The sequence below is a fragment of the Anoplophora glabripennis genome, unplaced genomic scaffold, assembly GCF_000390285.2.
Source record: "Anoplophora glabripennis isolate ALB-LARVAE unplaced genomic scaffold, Agla_2.0 scaffold297, whole genome shotgun sequence".
Classification (NCBI taxonomy): domain Eukaryota; kingdom Metazoa; phylum Arthropoda; class Insecta; order Coleoptera; family Cerambycidae; genus Anoplophora; species Anoplophora glabripennis.
The window spans coordinates 166,733-189,020 of record NW_019416562.1 but is presented as its reverse complement, the minus strand read 5'-3'; the positions used below and the strand labels follow the sequence as shown (position 1 = coordinate 189,020).

Below are 22,288 nucleotides of genomic sequence, written 5' to 3'. Positions count from 1 at the left end.
GATATTGGTATTTTTTTATGCTCATGCTTTTTTTGAGGACTGTGTTATTCATTACTAGCCTGTCTGCGGAATGAATAACTTCATTTGTTAAGAATTATGGGAAAAACGAAAAAACTTCAAAATTAATTTGAACTTACTTCAAAAAAAATAAATAAACTCTTGCTGCGTGGCACACTGATGTATAAGATAGCCTTAAATGTGATACGTTTATATACCTAAAGAATAATTGTTCGAAAAATTATCTCTAATTATTTCACCTACATCTCAAAAACTGTTAGTTCCAGAAGAAGGAACCGAAAAATAAGTTAACGACGATTGCAGTTTGGATATGTAGAGTGAACTCTAATTATTGTTTTATTACATATACCACGATTTTATAACAGCATTTTATATTTAATAAGGAATCGTTACTACAAACATTTGCATACATAGAACATGCCTAATAATATAGTAAGCCTAGATCAATTTAGGATCTTAGAAAGTTAAAGATTTTGAAACAAAAAACAAGCAAGAACTTTTGAAATATTTATACATTATACTTTTGTAATAACATTTGTGAATCCCATGTGAATTAGCAAGAAAAACATCAAATCACACTTGCTTTTATTAATGTTTACAATGTCCTTAATAACCTCTGGCAATTATATGTAAAGGCTCTTCACACTGATGTTGCAAAATCGTCTTTGAAAGCATTATTATAGCTACTCTTACTCGTTTGTCACTGCGCATGAATATTACATCATTATCGTAATTCGAGATGTTATTGCTGATAATACTAGATGGTGTAACAGGTTGTTATGTTGAATTGAAACTAAGGCTATAAGCGAGACATGGGTATGTTAAAGGAACGTTCAAAATATATATGGAAGTAATGAATTACACCGAAAAATATTACAGTATTAACAACTAAATTTGCATGAACCTTTTTATCAGTTAATTTAATTTCAATGATTCAATTTTGTATACTTAATGAAATCGACGCGTTACTACGAAAACATGCTATCTCAAATTTAGCTTGGAAAACCTGCTATTTAAAATTGTAGTTGGAAAAGATGTAAAAGTTGAAAAGAAATAAATTTTGTGGAAAACATGCTACCTCAGATTGAACTGGAAAACTTGCTACCTCAAATTAAGCTTGGAAAACATGCTAGCTCAGATCTTTAAGAAAAAGCATGCTATCTCACAGAAAAGTAAGTTTGACTAGAAATTTAAGTTGGCTGCATTGACGTTGAAGTGCACATTGAATGATTGAAACCGTGCACTTATAATAAACTTATATAATATATTTTTCAAAAAGTAAGGAATATTTATGTTCAGGTACACTGTTTATATTATTTTTGTCATTCAACATTTTTCAATTAATTTTTTTAACTTACTGTTACGAACGACAAAATTGTTAATTAAAAACATAGAATAATATGCAGTGTGCTGCAACACGTACATTACTCGACGTTTTTTGAAATAACAAATTATATAAAAAATAGTGTACCTATATCTTAAAATATAAAAATGTATATTATTACTTACTAAAAATTATTCATTTTTTTTTCATACAAGTTTGCTTTGATATAAAAATTAATAGCGCACTCTTATCTGATTTATAGTCACGACTCTTGATATCTTTATTTTTTTTTCACAAAACCTGGGACGCACAATTTATTCTGAAAATAATTTTATATGCCTGATGCGGACTCTAAGGAGACTGCAATAAAAAGGATTATTTGTATAGCGGATCAGGCTAGGCCCCAAACTCCGGGTCTGAGTCGTTCTTACTGCACCTCAATAAAAACAAATGGCTTAAAGGTACGGTAGCATAGACTTTGGAAATGAAATGCAGGTATGCGACACTTTTATTACCAGTACTTTATGATCTGCTGGATATCGATGCGATAGGCGCAGAGCAGATGATATGCACGTGAACGTTTCCGCGGTTCCCCATGTACACATGTTTATCGTACATATCATTCAACTTTATACATTATATTTATGCTATTATGTTAACTACATTAATGAAATTTTATGAATAAATGATGTTTTTCTACAAATTGTTGCATCTTGTTCTTATTTGAAAAGTAACGATTGTAAAAACCGTATTTCACAAAAACACTGAAAAATTTTTGATATTTTTAATTAAACATTTGTAAAAAAGCAAGACTTTATGAATGCATGTTAAGAGCAATTGCCAAGACAATCCAGGTATAGCTGCTCTAAACGGGCACATTGTCCAGGTAAGAACGATTCGGAGCCGGGATTTGGAGCCTAGCTTGGTCCACTGTAATCCTTTTTATTGCAGTCTCCTTGGAGTCCCCATTAAGGCATATAAAATTATTTTTAGAATAAAAATAAGAGTATGACTATAAAAAGTGCACGGTTTCAATCATTCAATGTGCATTTCAACGCCAATGTAGCCAACTTAAATTTCTAATCAAACTTACTTTTATGTGAGACAGCATGTTTTTTCTTAAGGGTCTGAGCTAGCATGTTTTCCAAGCTTAAGGGCCCCATATTCTTTAAATAGTGTTTTCCGCAAAGACAAATAATTTCAAACATTTAATAACTGAATAATCTAAAGCTTATCAAATAATAGGAATGTTATGTCATGCCATCTGGATATTTTCAAAGACGCCGCAGTAAAGCGATTAAACAGGTGCAAAAAACGAACAAACCATCAAGGTTTTAGGTACTGAAATCTACGAAAATACTAACTTTTTTATATATAATTCCACATATAAATATTCTTATAACATTTACTTGCTTAGTCCTACATATAAAATTGTTTACTTTTATTTATAAGTACGTGAAAATAATTCTTAAAATGTGGGGTTAGAATAACAGCAAACGCATGTTTTACAAACGCTTTTTATTTTATTTGAGTAAATTTAAATGGTAACAATGAATAAACAAAACGTCAAGGATTTCATTTTTGTGCTTACTTTTGTTCTACACGTTTTACTTTTAAAGATTTCAGTACCTAAAAACAACAGAAATTTCACTATTTCTCGGCCGGGAATATGGCCACCTTAATTTGAGTTAGCATGTTTTCCCAGCTCAATCTGAGGTAGCATGTTTTCCACACACAATTTTAGTTACCTAGCATCTTTTCCAAGTACAATTTTAGATAGCATGATTTCGTAGTAACGCGTTGAAATAATATATCCTTAACAGTGGCGGCTCGCTAGGCGATGCAAGTGATGCACCGCTTCACCTAAAATTTCCGTTTGGTTGTGCAATTTAAAATTATTTTTAATTTTATACAAATTTTATAATTTTATAATTCTATATTGAAAATGTATTATGTTTGTTTATTTTATACGCAGAAATAAACAGAATAGTTGCGCGGTGAACGTCTTCTAAAAAAACATTGCCTTCGTTGAGCAAGAACATCAACTCGTATACAACGTATGGTATAAGCAAGTGACGCGGATCGAAATCAGCCTGTATTCCGCTTCTCTTCGTAGCGTTGTTTACGGCGGTTGTTATGGCAACGAGGCGACTAACACGGGAGTAAACTACGGCATGGGAGAACGTGTGACGCGGGAATTGAAGCAGCCTTGTCGTCGCTTGATGCTCATTGCCTGCCTTTAAACAATTCGTACGATATGCGTCGTCCAGTGCACGATTATAACGGTTCTTAGTTAATATTTGTTTTTTTTATAATAATTGTAAAAATGTTTACTATGTATGATCCAGTATGTATTTTATTGGAAACGCCATTTTCCAGATGGAAAATTGAGGACAAAAAAGAGAAACCTGTGGCTTATTCTCTCGATATGGAAAAAAGGGGAAGTCAAAAGACAATGTGTACGTTCCAAAACTTCGAAATTAATGGTATTCGGAGTATAAGTGGTTGTGTGGAAGTGTTTATTTAAAAAAACTTTTCTGTATGCCGTGATTAATTGTGGGTGTAAAGTCGGGCGTGTGGAATAAGGAGGCATTTAACAATTTTGGGAACGTCACGCGAGGCTATCGTAACCACGAAGCTTCTTTGGAACATACACATATACGGTGTACGTTAATGTTCGCAAAGGTCCACAAGCCGAACTAATATTTTTATTTTTTATAAAATCTAAATGAAAATCCTTCTCGCGAACGTCAGTTTTTCGGTAATATTCCAAATGCTATTAAAAATTTCCAGATTCATTTAAAGCCGTTTGACCTTGAAAATTTGAATATTTTCTCCTGCGGCGCTTTTTTGTTCTTTTTAGTTAATCACTGAATATGCTTCACCTATTCTTAAAGAAAATTAATAAATAGCGATGTCACTGCATTTTGAATTAAATTAAACTAAAAATCTGTACGAGTAGAAGACACTACATTTCCTGTTCGAGATGAAATATATTTTTCGTTCATTGTCTAAAAATCATGTTTTAATTTCTTGTTGTAAAATATACTATATCATTTTTCGATTATGTTGAAAAATATCAAATTTGACACACAAAGAAAGCAACATGATTATTCTTTTAGATGTCATTAAAAAAATAATAATGATGAAGTCAAATTTTTCTAAATTACTATATATTCATATTTGGAGACTATTAAAATATTTACAATGTCTTACCTGATAATTGGCGAGTGATCCAATTAGAAGGCAGGCGGTAAAGAAATACCGCCTAAACAACTCCCGCATGACCTCCTGGAGGACGATTAACCTCCATTTATTTGTCACTTGTTTGCACAATACATCCACACGTTCCAGTAATGTTAGTCCTGTTGCACATTTTTTCCACTTGTGTAGACTCTGTCTCAAAACGAATCACAACTCCTAGAAAATAAAAGTGATTACTGTAATATCTGATGACAACAACACAGGTAAAGATAAATACTGTGATATATCTCCACAGAGCGAACGATAAATCATTACGATTTTTCTACATATATCGAACTGTAAGAATTGATTTCTCTATTCGATAAACTGATGTCGATGTCAATGGCACAGGTTATCATAAGTGGTGATCTGCGCAGTCTTGTGGATGAAATGAATGACATAAATCTGCACAGGTCAATAGGTGTTGTTCAATTGTAACAATTTATCGTTACATATATAACTGCCGCAAAATTTACAACTGATCAATTATGTTTTCCCAGATTAAAATGACGAAAATATTTCATTTCCTATTCCAGATATATTATATTCAGCTTTTTATTAAGATATTAATGAAATGCCATTTTAAGAAGAAAACTTATATAAACCGAAACTTAAAAATCTTGTTTGTGGGTGATGATTTCTTTTTCGCTCCTTCATTTTTGTATATCACTGAATTACCTACTTCTAAAATATGTTTTTTGATACATTTCACTATTTCCCTACAGTGGAGAGTCTCAGTTTAAAAAGAAAACGCAGAATCCTTAGAAATCACAAAATAAATACATAAATATAATATACTTACATAGTTTTCATTATAAACCCGTTCACAGATTTGACTAGTTTCTATTCATTCAAATTAGTGGCAACCTCAGTGATTACGAGCCTTTAATAATAGTAAATTCATGTTAAAGAGCTCTACAAGAGGTTGAGTGGGTGTAATACACTCAAAATTCTTTCAGACTTTGCCACTGGCTGATCTTAAAAAAATTTGTTTATGTTATGCAGAATTTCGCAACTTTTGTTAATCTGATTAATTTTTAATAAAGCTCATAGTTTTTAAAAAAACGAAATTAATTGCAGCACTGTGTTAATTAGAAAATAATCAAAAACAATAATAATCTATGAATATATCTGTCAAAAATGATAAATAATTAAATAATATTGTTTCAATTCCTTTCATCTCGAAAAGATTTGTAGAATCTTAATATAAATGCAATATAAGAAATGATAACTATCCTAAATTTCGGCAAAGCGTAAGTTTATGCCTAGAAAAAATGGTAATTTTCACCAATTCCTTTAAATTTGTAACATTTACTTAATGTTACTGATTGCTTATTAAAACTTATTTCTGTTAATTGTGTTTTTAATTGAATTCGTTAAATTATTTTTATTGAAGTACTAATCTAACTATTTAATTATTTCCAATTCAACATCATACTGTCGTTCGCGTTTTTTGTTTACATTAGAAAATATAATAATAATTCTGCCTAAATTTGATAGATTCGTAGATTACTAGTGAGTTTTTAATTATTTTCTATAATGAACAAAAGTAATATCATGCTTTACTTAATCCTTTTTTTCTTGAAAACGATGGGGTGTATTAAAAACACACAATCCAAAAAAAACTCTAGTGCGAAGATTTAGACTCCGGTTTTGATGCCAATAATCGATAAAACACACTCTTAGTCAAAGTTTGGATCTTCGGTGATATTTAATGTTGAACATTTTATTTAATATAATATTAGGCACACAAAAAAGTCCGAACCCAAAGATTTAACATATCATTTCCCATGTATTTTGATGAGTTGAAAACGATACCGTAGTCAGAATGTATGCACGCGACCGACCAATATCTTGCAAAATTTATATTTAGGGTGAAAACGGACCTAAAAATTGCTCATAGTCAAAAATTGATTTTGCTTTACATAATATCTGACATATTATTTCCGACGGATTTTGACCAGCTGAAAACGATACCGTAGTCAAAATTTAAGTGATATGTCAGGTCTTTGGGTTCGAACTTTTTTGTGTGACTAATATTCTATTAATTAAAATAGCCAACCCTAAATATTAAGAGCGAAACTTTGATTAGTCAAACTCTTAGGAGTGTGTTTTATCGATTACACAGCCCCACAAAAAAAAAGTGTCGGATCTGATATTCAGACCCATGTATTTCCATGTATTGTTTCCGCTTAATCCGAATCTGCCTTCAGATTTGGCACAACGGGTCTGAATTTTCGGGAAAATTCAAAAAACAGGTCAAAATTCACAAAAAACTTCATTTACGATCAACGAAAGTTATAAAAAATCAAATTATTCTACCAGCTCACTAGACATATGCTTTTTCACTCGTTTAATTCCAATTTATCATCATAGAGTCAGACAAGCTGGTCCATTTTCATTCAAAAACAGAAAATAGATCAAAACGCCATTTTCATGGCATAATTCGTGTTGCAGAGTTCGGGATCCATCTTGTTATCCACCCACCCATTTATTAATTCATACATCTTTCTATCCAGTCGTTCATGCATGAATACGCATATTTATTCATCCACCTTTACCACGTATAAAACCCACCCATCCACCCATCTATCCATCTACTTTTTGTACTGAGAGATGAGATAACAGCCTAGAATATTGAGAACGCAATAAAACTTGTAGATTACTCTACTTTATAAACAAAAGAAGACGATATCTATAAAACATGCTTATTTTTGTTGCTATAACGTGTTCTCGTTACTTCAAAGGATCTATGCAAAGAGTTACGCTTTCGTTTAGTCCCTCTATTTTTCGTTTCTCTTTCTAACAAAAATCGGCCATCATGTTGTGATCCCATCTTCCTTGATATCGCTGTTCTATAAGCCTTGATGAGATCGTTCGCCTTGTTCTTCGCTATAATCTCTAAGATTTTCAGGAAACTAGTCCAGATGTGAATGAAGGAAGTGCAACTTGTAGTCCATCAAACATCCCAAGCCTTGGAAGACTTTTATTATTTTTGATACAATTTCTTCGTATTTAGGACTCTTGTTGTTTTCTAAAAAATGTGTCGCTACATCTTTTGAAACTAGTCCAAGCACTCTTCTCAACGCTACTCATTGTAGTGATGAATCCTTGAACAATGTCCTAATCTGAGGTCCAGCGAATACACCTTCTTTCAATTTCGGTCAGAAATATTCGGAAATTTTCGCCTTATAAAGAGAAACGAATAATAGAGGGACTAAACGAAAGCGTAACCCTTTGCGTAGATCCTTTGAAGAAAAGAGAACACGTTATAGCAACAAAAATAAGAATGATTTGTAGATATCGTGTTATTTTGTTTAGAAAGTAGAGTATTCTACAAGTTTTATTGCATTCTCAATCTTCTAGGCTGTTATCTCATCTCTCAGTCTCTCAGTACAAAAAGTAGATGGATAGATGGGTGGGTTTTATAGGTGGTACAGGTGGATGAATAAATATGCGTATTCATGCATGAACGACTGGATAGAAAGATGTATGAATTCATAAATGGGTGGGTGGATAAAAATATGGATCCAAAACTCTGCAACACGAATTATGCCATGAAAATGGCGTTTTTAAGCATTTTGATTTATTTTCTGTTTTTGAATGAAATTAGACCAGCTTGTCTGACTCTATGATGATAAATTGGAATTGGACGAGGGAAAAATCATACGTCTAGTGAGGTGGTAGAATAATTTGATTTTTTATAACTTTCGTCGATCGTAAATGACGTTTTTTGTGAATTTTGACCTGTTTTTTTAATTTTCCCGAATACTCAGACCCGTTGGGCCAAATCTTAAGGCAGATTCGGATTCAGCGGAAAAAAATACATGGAAATACATGGGTCTGAATACCAGATCCAATACGTTTTTTGTGGGGCTGTGTTATTGTCATTAAAATGAATAGCACTACCGAAGTCTATATCTTAGCTACAAAGTAGTCTAATTTATCTAATCTGTGTCTTAGCATTCAATGTGTGTGTGTGTGCGTGCGTGCGTGCGTGGGTGTGTGGGTGTGTGGGTGTGTGTGTGTGTGGGTGTGTGGGTGTGTGGGTGCGTGCGTGCGTGCGTGTGTGTGTGTGTGTGTGTGTGTGTGTGAAATTAACGGGAATAAAAAAGTTGTAAAATGAAATTCTACATAGCAGAGTATTTTTCAAAATCAAAGTGAAAAAAAATCCTATTAACATTAATTTATTGTTAACTAAGACAAGTATTGAATCCAGATCATGTACTAAACTTGATTTTTCTACATAATATTATTATACAGGGTATAGCAAAGTTGTAGAGAATTTAATTCTGCATCTCATGGTATGAAAATATACAGGGCGTTGCATTTAAAAAATCGAGATATTTAAATTTTCCAATTGACAATTTTGACATGATATTTTGGTTACCCTGTATAACGCAGGCCAGTTTTTGGAGCATGATTCGGAAGAGTCATCCTTACTAAACATCTGATAAAAAAATGGGCTTAGTAGCTATTAGTATAACCTGTCAGTATCGGAAAATGTAAGCAACCAATATCGACTAGAAAAACCTTTCAAGCGAGATATCTCAAAAACTGTGAATATTTGAATAGAACTATTCTACACAAAGTACCCTTTATTTTTTATGTAGAATCCGAAAAAAATATAAAATATGTGTGTTTAAATTTAAAAAACCAAAGTTGGTGTCTGTCTGTCCAGGAAAAGTGGAATTAAGAAACGTATGTTTACAAAAATAATTTTTTAAGAATAAAAAAATAGTCAGTGGCACCTATTGCGAGACAACACTACACCAGTCTTGAGCAGTAACCCAAATCAAAACAATTACTAATAAAAATGAAGGTCAGCTCTAAGCGGAGTCTGCATAGTAGATACGAGTAGTAGACATCGATTGCATTCATTAAGACTGTTTGTACCCCTCTACCTATAAAAATAAGATTTGGAAAGGTCAAGTTAAAGGCTAGCCAACGTTGGACGATTAAATAAAACAAATACAAATTAATAACAAACTTTTTAAACAACACATTAGATTTTAACGAGTTGCTTTCTTGTTATTTATTTTTGTTATTTAAAAATGGTGTTATTCTTATTTACTGAACGACAAATATCGTTGCCATTTCGTATGTTGTTACATAGTTTCGTTTCCATTTTATTTCCATGATATTACATGCTTACCTTTTATGGAAAACAAGTTGAATAAACCATTCACGTACTGATATAATTTAACAGGGATACCTTCATAAATTTATAGCGATACTATAACGTTACTAAAGATTTTTTAATTTCAAAATTAAATCCCTAAATGAAAATCTACAAAAATATTTTTTTTTGTTAATAATATCTGCTACCAAAAAAAAAATAGTATTACTTGAAGGTACTGTTTAACACATGCACATGTTATTATACCTATTATTATCTGATATGACACTAAAAGTTATTCCAATAAAAATATTATTTTTCAATGTATCGGAAAATGAAGGGTGTGATTCTTTGGCTCATTCTAAGAAAAAACGTTCTTATTAATACGGGTCCGCAAACGCACCGTTTTCGAGACCGTGCCAAAAATTTTTTTTTTTTCAGTTTTTACCCCAGAAACAGTTTTTATTCATATGATAGTGGCGGAGATTTTAGGATTGCGTAAGGGAAAATTGGCACTTTGAAAGTATATTTTAAACAGTCAATGTTTTCTACACAAAAAAGGTAGGTACTCATCGTCAAAAGCTTTAACGCCAACCGTTTTAAAATGGCGTTTTATGATGGAAAACATGAAAGAAAGTGGCAACATGATAAAAAAATATATCTCTAATCTAAACAAATAAACAATAAAAATTACAATAGTTGTTGAAAATGGCTCCTCGTACGGTAATTATTCTGACGTCATTCGTGGCCATTTGTTTAGGTCACGCGACTATAACTAAACAATTTGTAACAATTTATTTATCAGGGTTTAGTTCGTACGACCTTCATTTTTTGTGAAGACTACTTTGTGCTTGCATTAAAATTAATTGTTCTTAGTAAAATGCATCTTATTAATTTTATTTGGTTTGAAATTACATATATAGAAAAGAGCAATGTTTGCAGATTTGGAAACCTAATCCCACAAGTGATTGATTGATATCTACTAACTATTTTAAGTGTACGATAACGATACATTTTTAAGTCGATTTTATGATGGTTATGTGTTGGATTGTAATTACTATAATGTTAGAAAGACATGAAAAGTTTTCCAAATTCCAAAAGATAAAAATTTAATATCGAAATGTATTATTAAAGAGTTTTATGAGCTGGCTATCAATCTTTATATATTTTTAGACATATAGAGGAACCTGACAAGGGTGCATTTGCCTGTAGTTTTTCAATACGGTAATAAAAAAAATTGCCTAATATTTACATTTAATGAGGAGAACATGTTTGGCACTCATTATTTATTGCCAGAGAGGAAGACTCAAAAAAGAAAGTTACATATACGTCATAAGTAACAACGTGTTTTTCAGACATTCTGCAAAAGCAAATGAAATCAGTAATGAACAAAAAGTATTGATTTCAGTATAATTTATTTGGGGGGGTTAAGAAGGGATTTTTCTGATACTCGCATTAATATATTTCTAATAATCAAATCACTGTATATCTATTAATAATTCAAAAACACATTAAACACAGCAATTTTATAACGAGTTTACAATTGATTTAAAAGTATTCTAGTACACACAGAACACAGAATTCCATTGTTTGGATACAGGCCCCTGATCTATCCCAATAAATGGCGTCCTGTGACGATTTCAATAATTATTGCGCGTACCCAACCTCTACGTCTAGTGACTGACCTACCCGTTCGAAGATGCCCAGAGTGTTGCGGATCGTATTGCAGGATGCAATAATGCAATTCCTCAGTTCTTCAACAGTATTTACTGGTGTAGTGCAAACTAAATTTCTTAAGTCACCCCAAAGAAAAAAATCCAAAATATTTAAATCAGAACATTCGACAGTGAAAGTCGTTTTGTAAGTAATAGCCTGCCTAACAGAAGAAACGAACTTTATAGGTCAACAGAAACCCCTCATTTTGTCAACCCTATAAATAATCCAGGACATTTTGGTGTTATCGTCTGGTGTGGCATCATTGGCCGCCGTCTAATTGGATCATATTTTTTTGAAGAAATATTGGATGGTAGAAGATATCTGAGTTTTCTTCAAGGTGAACTTCCAATTCATTGTTGATTTGTTAAAATGTTAAAGTTAAATGAAATATTTTTGTATGTTTTGTATTTGTGTAATAATTTTAATCTGTAATTCTTAGTAATTATTGTCATTTTATGGTTTCATATTTATATTTATATTATAATATGACAAATATAATAGTTTGTTGATTTGTTAAAATGTTAAAGTTAAATGAAATATCTTTGTTTGTTTTGTATTTGTGTAATAATTGTAATCTGTAATTCTTAGTAATTATTGTCATTTTATGGTTTCATATTTATGTTTATATTTTAATATGACAAATATAATAGTTTATATGCCTTCAACAATCAAACTGTATATCGTTTTCCATGGAGACCGAATTAAGTCATGGCTAATTCGATTTTGTTCCAGATATTTAAAATAAGTACCTACGTTTTTACATATCTGCTTATAACTTTTAAACGGAAGAAGATATAAAAAAAGTTTACTGACGAAAATTTATCACAGAAACTATATCTTTCCTAATATAAAGGGAAATAGGTGTTTCTCGGAAAAATATATTTCATGACGTCATAATAGGCTTTTTCCAAAGTTCCAAAAATAATATTTTTGGCAAGCCTAAGTGATCCTATTTGAAATACCCAAGCGAAGCTTTTTTTCACTTTTTTTATTAGTCAATAGCAGCCCTAGAGTTGAAACACCCTGCAGTTTATTTTTTTTGTGGTATTAAGTTAATTCAAATGATTTTGAAAAATCTTAATATGTGAGTCCTAAAATCCTAAAATGAAGTCAAAGAATATTTTTTGATATCAAAAAATCTAGGTGTGTAAAATATATTTAACCTGATAGACAAAATTTTTAAGTGAATAAATAAATATTCTTCTCTGTTTGGATTCTTCAAAATTTATTCAAATTCCTTAAAGAATTCAACCTCGCTCTAGAAAGAAAATAAATAGTTTTTCATTTTATTTCAATCCTTGAATCTGTTACTCTACGTATTCATATGAGGAAAACCCCGTATATAGCAAACTAAAAGTATATCGATCAACTATCTGACTATCTCACTCATCTATGACATCATATTAAACATTAAAAAACTTAATTACAATCTACAAATTCCACTCATTCGTAAAAACTAGCTAAACTAAAAAAGTTCAATTGCGTACGTAATCACTTTAATCTAATTGCATGTGTAAATAAATTTCTTGGGTCAAAAACCAGAGCTAATTTACAATGAAATAGCGCAGTTTACTTCTATTTACTATCCAACTATTAAATTACATAGTTACGTTGCGATACATTCACCTGTTGAAAACTTAACGAGAAATTTGTTAACATGCAAAAGAAATAATCCTTACAAGTATCTATTAACTTGACCTTTCCGATTATTAGCAAACGGGGTCAACGATCTAGTAGTACCAACAAGAACGATTAGCTGATCATTTAATTTGTATCAGAAAAAACTGATCTCGCTTTGTTACAAATAATTAATTGTTTTTATTCAGTGTGTTGCAAATTTTGAAATGAAAAGAACATTAGAGGATTTAGTAATATTTGGCAATTTGGCTAAATAGAAAGATAGATAGAAATAGAAAATAGATTATACAGGGTGATTCACAACTTATTCAAAAAAATTTGGGAATAGATGCAGCATGAGCAATGGAATCAATATCGTAAAAAAAATTTTGTAAAATCCTTATAGTTTCCAAGAAAAAAAATATTGAAGTTATAGTACATTCAACCACTACATAGCTGGACAACTGTAGTCTCTAGCGTCATTCGCCACGTGGCCTCAGCGACTCCGAATACTGAAATCGGATTTTGCAATAGTGGTGTTTTCAATAAGTTTTTAGTAGTTAGTGTCAACAATGGGTAGTTAGTGTCAAAATGGTGGTCAACTCGGAGTTGATGCATATCGTTTTAATTTATGGTTAAGCATTTGTGTTATGGTGAAACAAGGCAAAATTTGTGTTAGTTCGTAAAAACTGAGTATAACGGACCCAAATGTGTTTACACGTTAGTGGATAAAATTTAGAACAATTGTTGTAACATCGGGTATGTCAAATGATTTTATTATTTAAAAACACAAATTAATTTTATTAATTAATAAAGGCAAAAGCAGTTAAATTTGCCGATATAAAATAGGTGCGATAAAATTCTATTTACATATTTCTTTCCTTGCAAAAGTTGCTTTTTTGTCACACCGCCATGCCGGTCGCATTGTGCGAGGTCAGGTTTTACAGTGGACCAGTTTCCAGTGCCGTGCAGAAGTCTATTTTTTAATCATTTTCGAACTGCCCTTTTTGATTTTTTCTTTACAAAATTGTATCTGTAAGAGTCCCCTGTACATCCAGAATTTTTTTTGGATAAGTCTGAATCACCCTGTATATATATTTTAATATTTTTTTCGAATAAAAAAAATCATTTTCACATATTTAAGCTTGATTAACTTTTATTTTGTTTTACTTGTTAAAATCCAGTATCATTATCAACATTAAATAGATAAGTGTTTACATACCCGAAGGAATTTTTGAAACGGTGAATAGAAAGCAATAATAGAAAATAATTCCCGCAAGTTTCCTTAGAAAAACCAATTTCGTACACGGTGTGAGTGTACCGAGAGCATTAATCGACAGTAAGTAGAGTTCAATTAAAGCATTTTAAAGGGTTGATAAGGGATGATGCACCATTAAAGTGTGACATTTTATGGGAAATTTAATTCTAAAACTTTTCTTACTCTTGTTAGTTTTAAAAAAACTTTGTAGTTTTCAACAAAAACACGAATAACTAATAATTCGTATTGTAGCTGTTATTTAAAATGATCGAAAATTCAAAAGTTGGCTATGAATTTAAAAGTCATACTTGACTATCAGGAAAAAAGTCATTTAATTTTAATAATTGTTTGCTTAGTATTTTGAAAATGACCGGGAAGTTTTTATTTAGCAAGCAATGCACATGCTATTAGTGTTAGGTTTCTGTGAAGGAAACTACAGAAGTGTTGAAGAATATCGGAGAAGATTTCTAAAGTATCTGTAGATAGATAGTCAGAACCAACGAGGGTCTAGCAGGTTAAGATAAGGTCAGCGGCCCCAGAAAGGTATTTTGAAAATGACTTGTGTGGTAACATCAGCGAGATATAAATCTATCATTGACACAAATTCTGCCTCGCATCTCGCTGCATTCTGGTGATAATTGATCAAATAAACGCTAGAGTGGATATTTTCAAAATTGTTTTTTTCGAAAACTATTGCAGCTGCCCTAATGAAACATACACTGTTCGTTAGACAAAACATTAGTCTACATTATATATTTTTTATAGAATTTCTCTGCCTTATTTATTATTAAAAAAGAAATAAAAAATTTTTTTTCAAGATTTTATTCTTAGTTCACGCAGAGGTACAATCAAAGAAAAAATATATGTCTAGTACTACTACCAAAAAGTGCATAAATATAAAATGGGTGCAACACTATCAAAAAAATTAAATCTTCTTATGACTATCTTGGGTACTAATGACTTCCCATTTGTGATATCATTATCATCTGTTTCTTACTCAAAAATATATTAGGTAGTAGTTAAAAATGTAAGAAAGACTTTGATTTTGACTTATTATCGTGTGCAGAGTGTTGAATTTTTTTATAGTGAAACTGTTTTATTTTATTTTTATTTATTTTGTTTTATTTTTGTTGCGTTTTATTTTAACAATACCCAAAATCAATCACTACACAGTAGTCATCTAGAGAGGTTTTGCCGACGAAGAAAGAAGCAGAGGCCGTTCCCCTACAAGAACAACGATCAAAAAATTGTCCTCTGAAAAAAATAAAGTAACAAAATAAAATAAAAACAAACAAAATAAAATAAAACAAAAGAAGATAAAACCAAACAAAAGAAAATAAAATAAAAACAAAAAAAATAAAACAAATAAAATAAAGCAAAACAAAACAAAAATAAAACAAAACAAAATATATAAAAATAAAATAAAATAAAATAGGTAAATCAAACCGAAACCCTGAGGCGAGTTCAAATAAAACAGTTTAATTATAAAAAAACTTTAATAATCCGAAACAATCCGCGCACGATAATTGAAGTCGAGCTACTATAGTGGTGCAGGCATAAAAATGATAACTTAACAAAACACAATGCACACACGCGACTAGCAAGAAAGCGACAGATTTTGTCTTATTCTCTAAAAACGTTGTAGTTCCAGAAACAATTTTCATCTGTTTTTGTCAAAATCAAAGTTTTCCTTGCATTTTTAACTACTACCTAATATATTTTTGAGTAACAAACAGATGATAATGGTGTCACAAATGGGAAGTCATTAGTACCTAAGATGGTCATAAGAAGTTTTAATTTTTTTTTATAGTGTTGCACCCATTTTATATTTATCCACTTGTTGGCAGTAATATTAGACATAGTAAGCTACATTATATATTTTTTCTGTGATTGTACCTCTGCGTGAACTAAGAATAATATCTTGAAAAAAATGTATTTTTATTTTTTTTAATAGTAAATAAGACAGAAAAATTCTATAAAAAATATATAATGTAGACTAATGTTTTGTCTAACGAACAGTTTTTGTTTCATTAAGGCAGCTGCAATAATTTTCAAAAAAACAATTTTGAAAAATACCCGTTCTAGCGTGTATTTGATCAATTATCACCAGAAGGCAACGAGATGCGAGGCTGAATTTGTGTCAATGGCAGATTTATATCTCGCCGATATTACCACACAAGTAATTTTCAAAATACCTTTCTGGGGCCGCTGACCTTATCTTATCCTGCTAGACCCTTCTGCCAAAGTTTCATATTCTCCGGACTAAAAATTCCTTCAAAAGGATTTTGTGACGATTGTTAAAAATCGGTTAATTTCTGCCCCACTTTGGAACTTTCTGTAGCTATCTTAAATTATTCCAGTAGACTTGTATTTAATAGAAATACATTTTTAAGGCTGTAATTCTGCGAGGAAAATCGTCAAGATGGCAATATCCGTGTAAGATCGGGTAAAACTTGTTCAGCCTCCAAGTAGATTCTTTGAACTCGTTCCATGTTCAGCCAATTCCAGAACTTTTTGTAACGATGTTAAATAACTCCAGTAGGCTTGTATTTAATGCAAATACAAGTATGAGCGTATTTTTTCGTTCCAGTATGAAACTTGTTTACCTAGGAAGGTACCTATACTTCGCTACTAATATAAGCATATTAGAATCATTTAAGATAGCTACAGAAAGTTCCAGAGTGGGGCAGAAATAGACCGATTTTTAACATTGACCTTTTCAATATAAGAAATTAAATAACTTTTTGTTAACCCCCGGAGTAACATCAACATTTTTTATTAATACGAAACTTTGCGTCTTTTATCAAAGTAGTTCTTATTATAGTCCTAAATTTTAGAATTTTTCTCTATGCCTCTTTTCTATTCTACCGTTAAGATCAACATTTTCATTTTGAATTTCTAACATGGTTCTAAGTTCAGCAAACTTATGATCTTGTTCGTCCCCAAAAAGTAACATAGATTTGGTAACACAGAATTGTTAATAGCAAACTCTACTTCATTAAGATGTTTATCGCATCAATTTCCTAAATTTCATTAACAAGGGTTAAATATCTATTCACTCATGAAAATGATATATTTGCATAAAATTTAGAAAAAAAAGTTTTGATCCATATTTGGGACAGTTTTCACCCAAAAATTTCACTTTTCTTCGAAATTCATCGGGAAATCATAAATTTTGACTACAGGATCGTGTTCAGCGTATGGAATTCCTTCGAAAATGATATGTGGATATTTTGGATATGAATTTTTTGTGTACCTGTGTAATTAATACAAAGGCGATAATATTCTGTTTTCTTCTCTTGTAAAACTATAGGACTTACAGTAAGGAGTTGTTTTCCATAATTATTTTCCTTTCTAACAAGTCATCTGAAATTTTTGTAATACAGTTTTTTCACTAAATAAACATTTTCTAGGCCGAAATTAATTGGTTATTCGTGAGTAACACTAATTTTTTACTTCATAATTATTTTTAGGCTTGTCAGGTTTTGGTTGGACTGTCTGCTTCCCTCATGACCCTGAGTTGACTTATTATTCTTGAGGTGACTAGTTGATCCACATTCGTAGCATGAACCTCGTTCTTTTCTTGGTTTGGAACACTGTGTTGCTATATGCCCTATCTCATTAAAGTTGTTATAACATCTATGGGGTTGGATGCTGTGAACTATTACTTCTTTTTGGAGAACCATTAGCATTATTATTGAATCTTCGAACTTACTATGATGACAGTCGTTCCTGTATTGTAGTTTGATTCATTTTGGTCAATAAGTGGATGAGGGTTGTAAACTTTTTGAATTTAGCCAAGGATTGTAAATGTGTATTGTCAAACCATTTACTCACTTTCAGGTATACATATTTAACTAATTGTCAAGTAGGGCTATAATAATTGCCTTTCGACCTCAAATTTTTTACGAAGTAAAATCAAGTCACCTTTTGCACCAAACATTGAAATCATTTGCATTTTTAATTCATCCAAGGTTAATGATACATACTCAAGCTTTAAGTGATACTGTTCTAACGTTTTGCCACCGAGTATATTGATTACTACCAAAAGTAATTTATCTGTCTTCCATCGATTGATATTTATTTTTCCCTTTTGTAATTTGCTCAAACCACAAGTATACATCTTCATCTGCCCTACTATAAAACATAGAAAGTAATAGCACTGATCGGTATTAATATACAAACAGCCCCTAATTAAATTGAGACGATTATTATTGTTGCTCAACCTCTGAACCTCCAACAAGAAATTCATGGTTTTTATGATCTGAATAAAATAAGATAATCTGCTATTGCACGAATTCACATCATTTTTATGCGTTTCTAATAACAGTAATGACCAGGGCAAAATTGAAGGTAAACAATGAATTGTTGGTATTTACTTATTTTATTGCCACATGTTAGAAAATCTTTGAAAAATATCCTGGAGTGGGTCACTGATGATTACTGCGTTTACCTTAATAAGTTTTAATTAAATATTTTCTATATATAATTGTTTTGTGAGATATTTAAAAGCACTAAATTTACAGCCTGTATATAACACATCTTTATTTATCATCACGCCACATAAATGTCAAATGTTTACGGCCTGTACACTTTGCAATCTCATCGCTAAAGTTAGTACCTACTGAAGGAAAGTAGGTAAATAAAATGTTTTAAAAAATGCGAAGCGGTTCCTTATAGAAAGCTATTGAAACTAATTGTAAATCTATCAAAAAGTGATGAATTTTATGTCTTTAAATCAGGATGACATTATAGACGCTGTTATATCAGTAAAGAGTTTTTATATAATAAAAAACTTTCACCAAAGTGATTAACTGTATACAGGAAACTGGATAGTGCATAAAATCAGCAGTTATGCTGTATCTTTTAACGATTTTGTTTGTACCAAAAATTTCACAAAAACCTATACACGATGCGGGAGAAATATTGACGAATGCCTTTGGAAATAATGTAACTTCCAAATGATGAAAATATATTTTTCCGGAAATCTTTTGTTAGATGATAAATACATAATAGAAACCTTGGAAAATTCTTCATATTTGAATTTAACTCGGAGAAAATTTAATAATAGGTATATACTATTCTTTTATATCTATAAAAATAACCGGTCTATACCATTTTTTTGGAGATAGGGTGTTAATTTGTTAAAAAAAGATACCAGCGAAGTCATCAGAACAGAAATATTTAAAAGAGTAACTACTAATTCACACGGTACGGATTCGGTTTTTTTATCTAACCGATAAAAATGTCGAGTAATGTGGTTCATACGACAGATCCTCAATTTGATTCTATTTAACTACCACCGTTTCGAATGAATTATAGTAGCGTATCATACCATGTGAACGCTGGGTGTGTATGTACTCCAGTCAAATTAGAGTTTGAACGTGAAAAAATTATTAGAAAATATTTTATTGCACTTGATGACGGAGAAAGGTATGTATATAGAATAAAAATATCAAAAAAGTAACTCGAAAGTATTGACGCTAAGTTGGTAAATTGCAAATTGCAAAATTACGGGGTTTTTCACTTTTTTTACCGCCCATGTAGAGAACCTATCGGAAAATTAGTCACTTTACGTTGTAGACAATTAAATTACCTACAATTTAAGGTATCTAAAGTCATATTTCATCAATGTGTTAACTGTAAAATAAAGATGGAACGCGGAAAAAAAGTGCGAATTACACAGCCCCACAAAAAAGAAAGTATCGGATCTGGTATTCAGACCCACGTATTTTTTTCTACTGAATCCGAATCTGCCTTCAGATTTGGCCCAACGGGTCTGAGTTTTCGGGAAAATTAAAAAAACATATCAAAATTCACAAAAAAAAAACATCATTTACGATGGACGAAAGTTATAAAAAATCAAATTATTCTACCACGTACCACCTTCTAGACGTATGATTTTTCACTTGTATAATTCCAATTTATCATCATAGAGCCAGACAAGCTGGTCCAATTTCATTCAAAAGCAGATAATAGATCAAAATGCTGCAAAAACGCCATTTTCATGGCATAATTCGTGTTGCAGAGTTCTGGATCCATCTTTTTATCCACCCACACATTTATGAATTCATACATCTTTCTATCCAGTCGTTCATGCATGTATACGCATATTTATTCATCCACCAGTACCACCTATAAAACCCACCCATCCACCCATCTATCCATCTACTTTTTGTACTGAGAGATGAGATAAGCGTCACTTCTTTCGAGTAACTTTTTGATATTATCATTCTACAATACCCTTCCCCGTCATAAAGTGGAATAATATGTCTACTAATACTCAAAAACAAAAGCTTCAGTGGTATATGTTCTTATATTCGGACGAGAAGAACGCTTTTTATTTTTTAGCGGGGTAATAATTTTAAGTAAGTATTATCAAAATACACATATTTTACTTATTTTACATTTTATTTTTAGAAATTTAATTCAAGTCATATTTTGTTATATTCTTGTGGTTTCTATTTCACCAAACCAGAAACTCGCTTTAATTAATATAGGGCTTACCATTTCCTGCCTATGTACGTGTTTTTGTTCCTTACTACGCATTTAAATTTATTCTCTCAGATATAATAAATTTATATGTCCTATGGGACATAGCTCATAACAAGCTCGTAATATGTTACGCTTATTGTAAATGTTATATCTAGTTCACATACTGCTAATTTTATTTGTAATTGATTTGTTAGGAATCATGTTCGACTAAAATTTTCTCTCAAACTCACATCTTCAAGAAATGTTTAGACTATTATTTACCTATAAGTATGTTAATATAAGTTCTAAAAAAAACTATGTAGGTAAATGTAACCATAATATCCCACCTTCTTGTTAATGCCTTTTTATTGATTTTTTATTTAATTGAATATTTCCATCACATGGCAAAAACAATAAAATTTGAAATAAATGAATCAACTTTTTGTTATCAGAAGTATCTCGTTGAAAAGAGTAAACAATTGTTCACTATATACAGGGTGTTTCAGAAAGACCTCCCATAAATACAGGGGGCGATTTTAGTGACGGTGGTTAGTAATGACTAATTACAGTTACAAAAAGTTAGAGTTTAAAAAAATATTACTAATTGTAAGAATGTATGCATTGTTTATAAGACATCCATCAATAAGTTTTCAGATAAGCCCACTTTGAGAAAAGTCATTTACATACACCGTAATATTGTAAGTTTAATTAAAAGCCTTTTTTCTGGAAAACGGTCCACATTAGGAAGTTCTAAAAAGAGTACATTATTTTTATTAGAAAAAATTTATTTTGTCGCTGTGTATCTCGAAAACAAGAGGAGATAGACATATAGTTCATAAGCCAAAAAATTCTTATTTTTTGTCGTACTATGACCCCCTACGGGAGGTCTTTCTGAGACACTCTGTACATATATAAAACTTGTGTTTTTCTAACTACAAAGGACCAACAGACACCTTGAAATGCTAGGCTACCAATTATAGTCAAATAGAATACAGTATAACGTTGTGACAATTTTCAGGACTATCTTCAGATTGGAAGTAAACTTGATCAAACATTGATCAGTTGCTTCGGAATTGGAATGAGTGTGAAGGGTTTCAACTGCCAAATAGATATTCTTTCATGTTGCAGGGAATCTTTTGTCTTGTGTAAGCTGTTTTCTTCGAAATCCATGATAAGTTAAAGATAAAGTTAAGCGTGATAAAAATCAAAATAACTTCAAGTTTTGTATTATTTCATATTTATTTGAATGAATAGATTCAACCATTTCTTAATTATGTACGAGACTGCGAATTTTTAAAAGAGAAAAGCAAAATAACATTTAGAGTTCGTAACATTGTTACAACTTTTGCTGATAAATTGTAAACAAGTTTATGTTGAACATGGTCCGTTCAAATGTATAAAAGAAAAAATAACTTTTTGCGATTGAAACCCTTCAAATCTCTTTTAATTTCGACATGACCGATTAGTTTTTCGTAAAACTTTAGATATGGATGGCTACTACGCGGAAACTGGACCGCAC

General features: G+C 31.1%; 1 protein-coding gene across 1 annotated transcript in view; it reads right to left on the bottom strand.

Moving 5' to 3' along the window:
- LOC108906937 (A disintegrin and metalloproteinase with thrombospondin motifs adt-1-like) overlaps positions 1–22,288 on the bottom strand; it is a 140,757-nt gene that overhangs the window by 101,726 nt on the left and 16,743 nt on the right. Inside the window, exon 2 of the mRNA XM_018710382.1 lies at positions 4,559–4,762. Coding sequence (XP_018565898.1) covers positions 4,559–4,627 — 69 coding nt within the window. The 5' untranslated portion in view covers positions 4,628–4,762. The remainder of the gene's footprint in view (positions 1–4,558; positions 4,763–22,288) is intronic.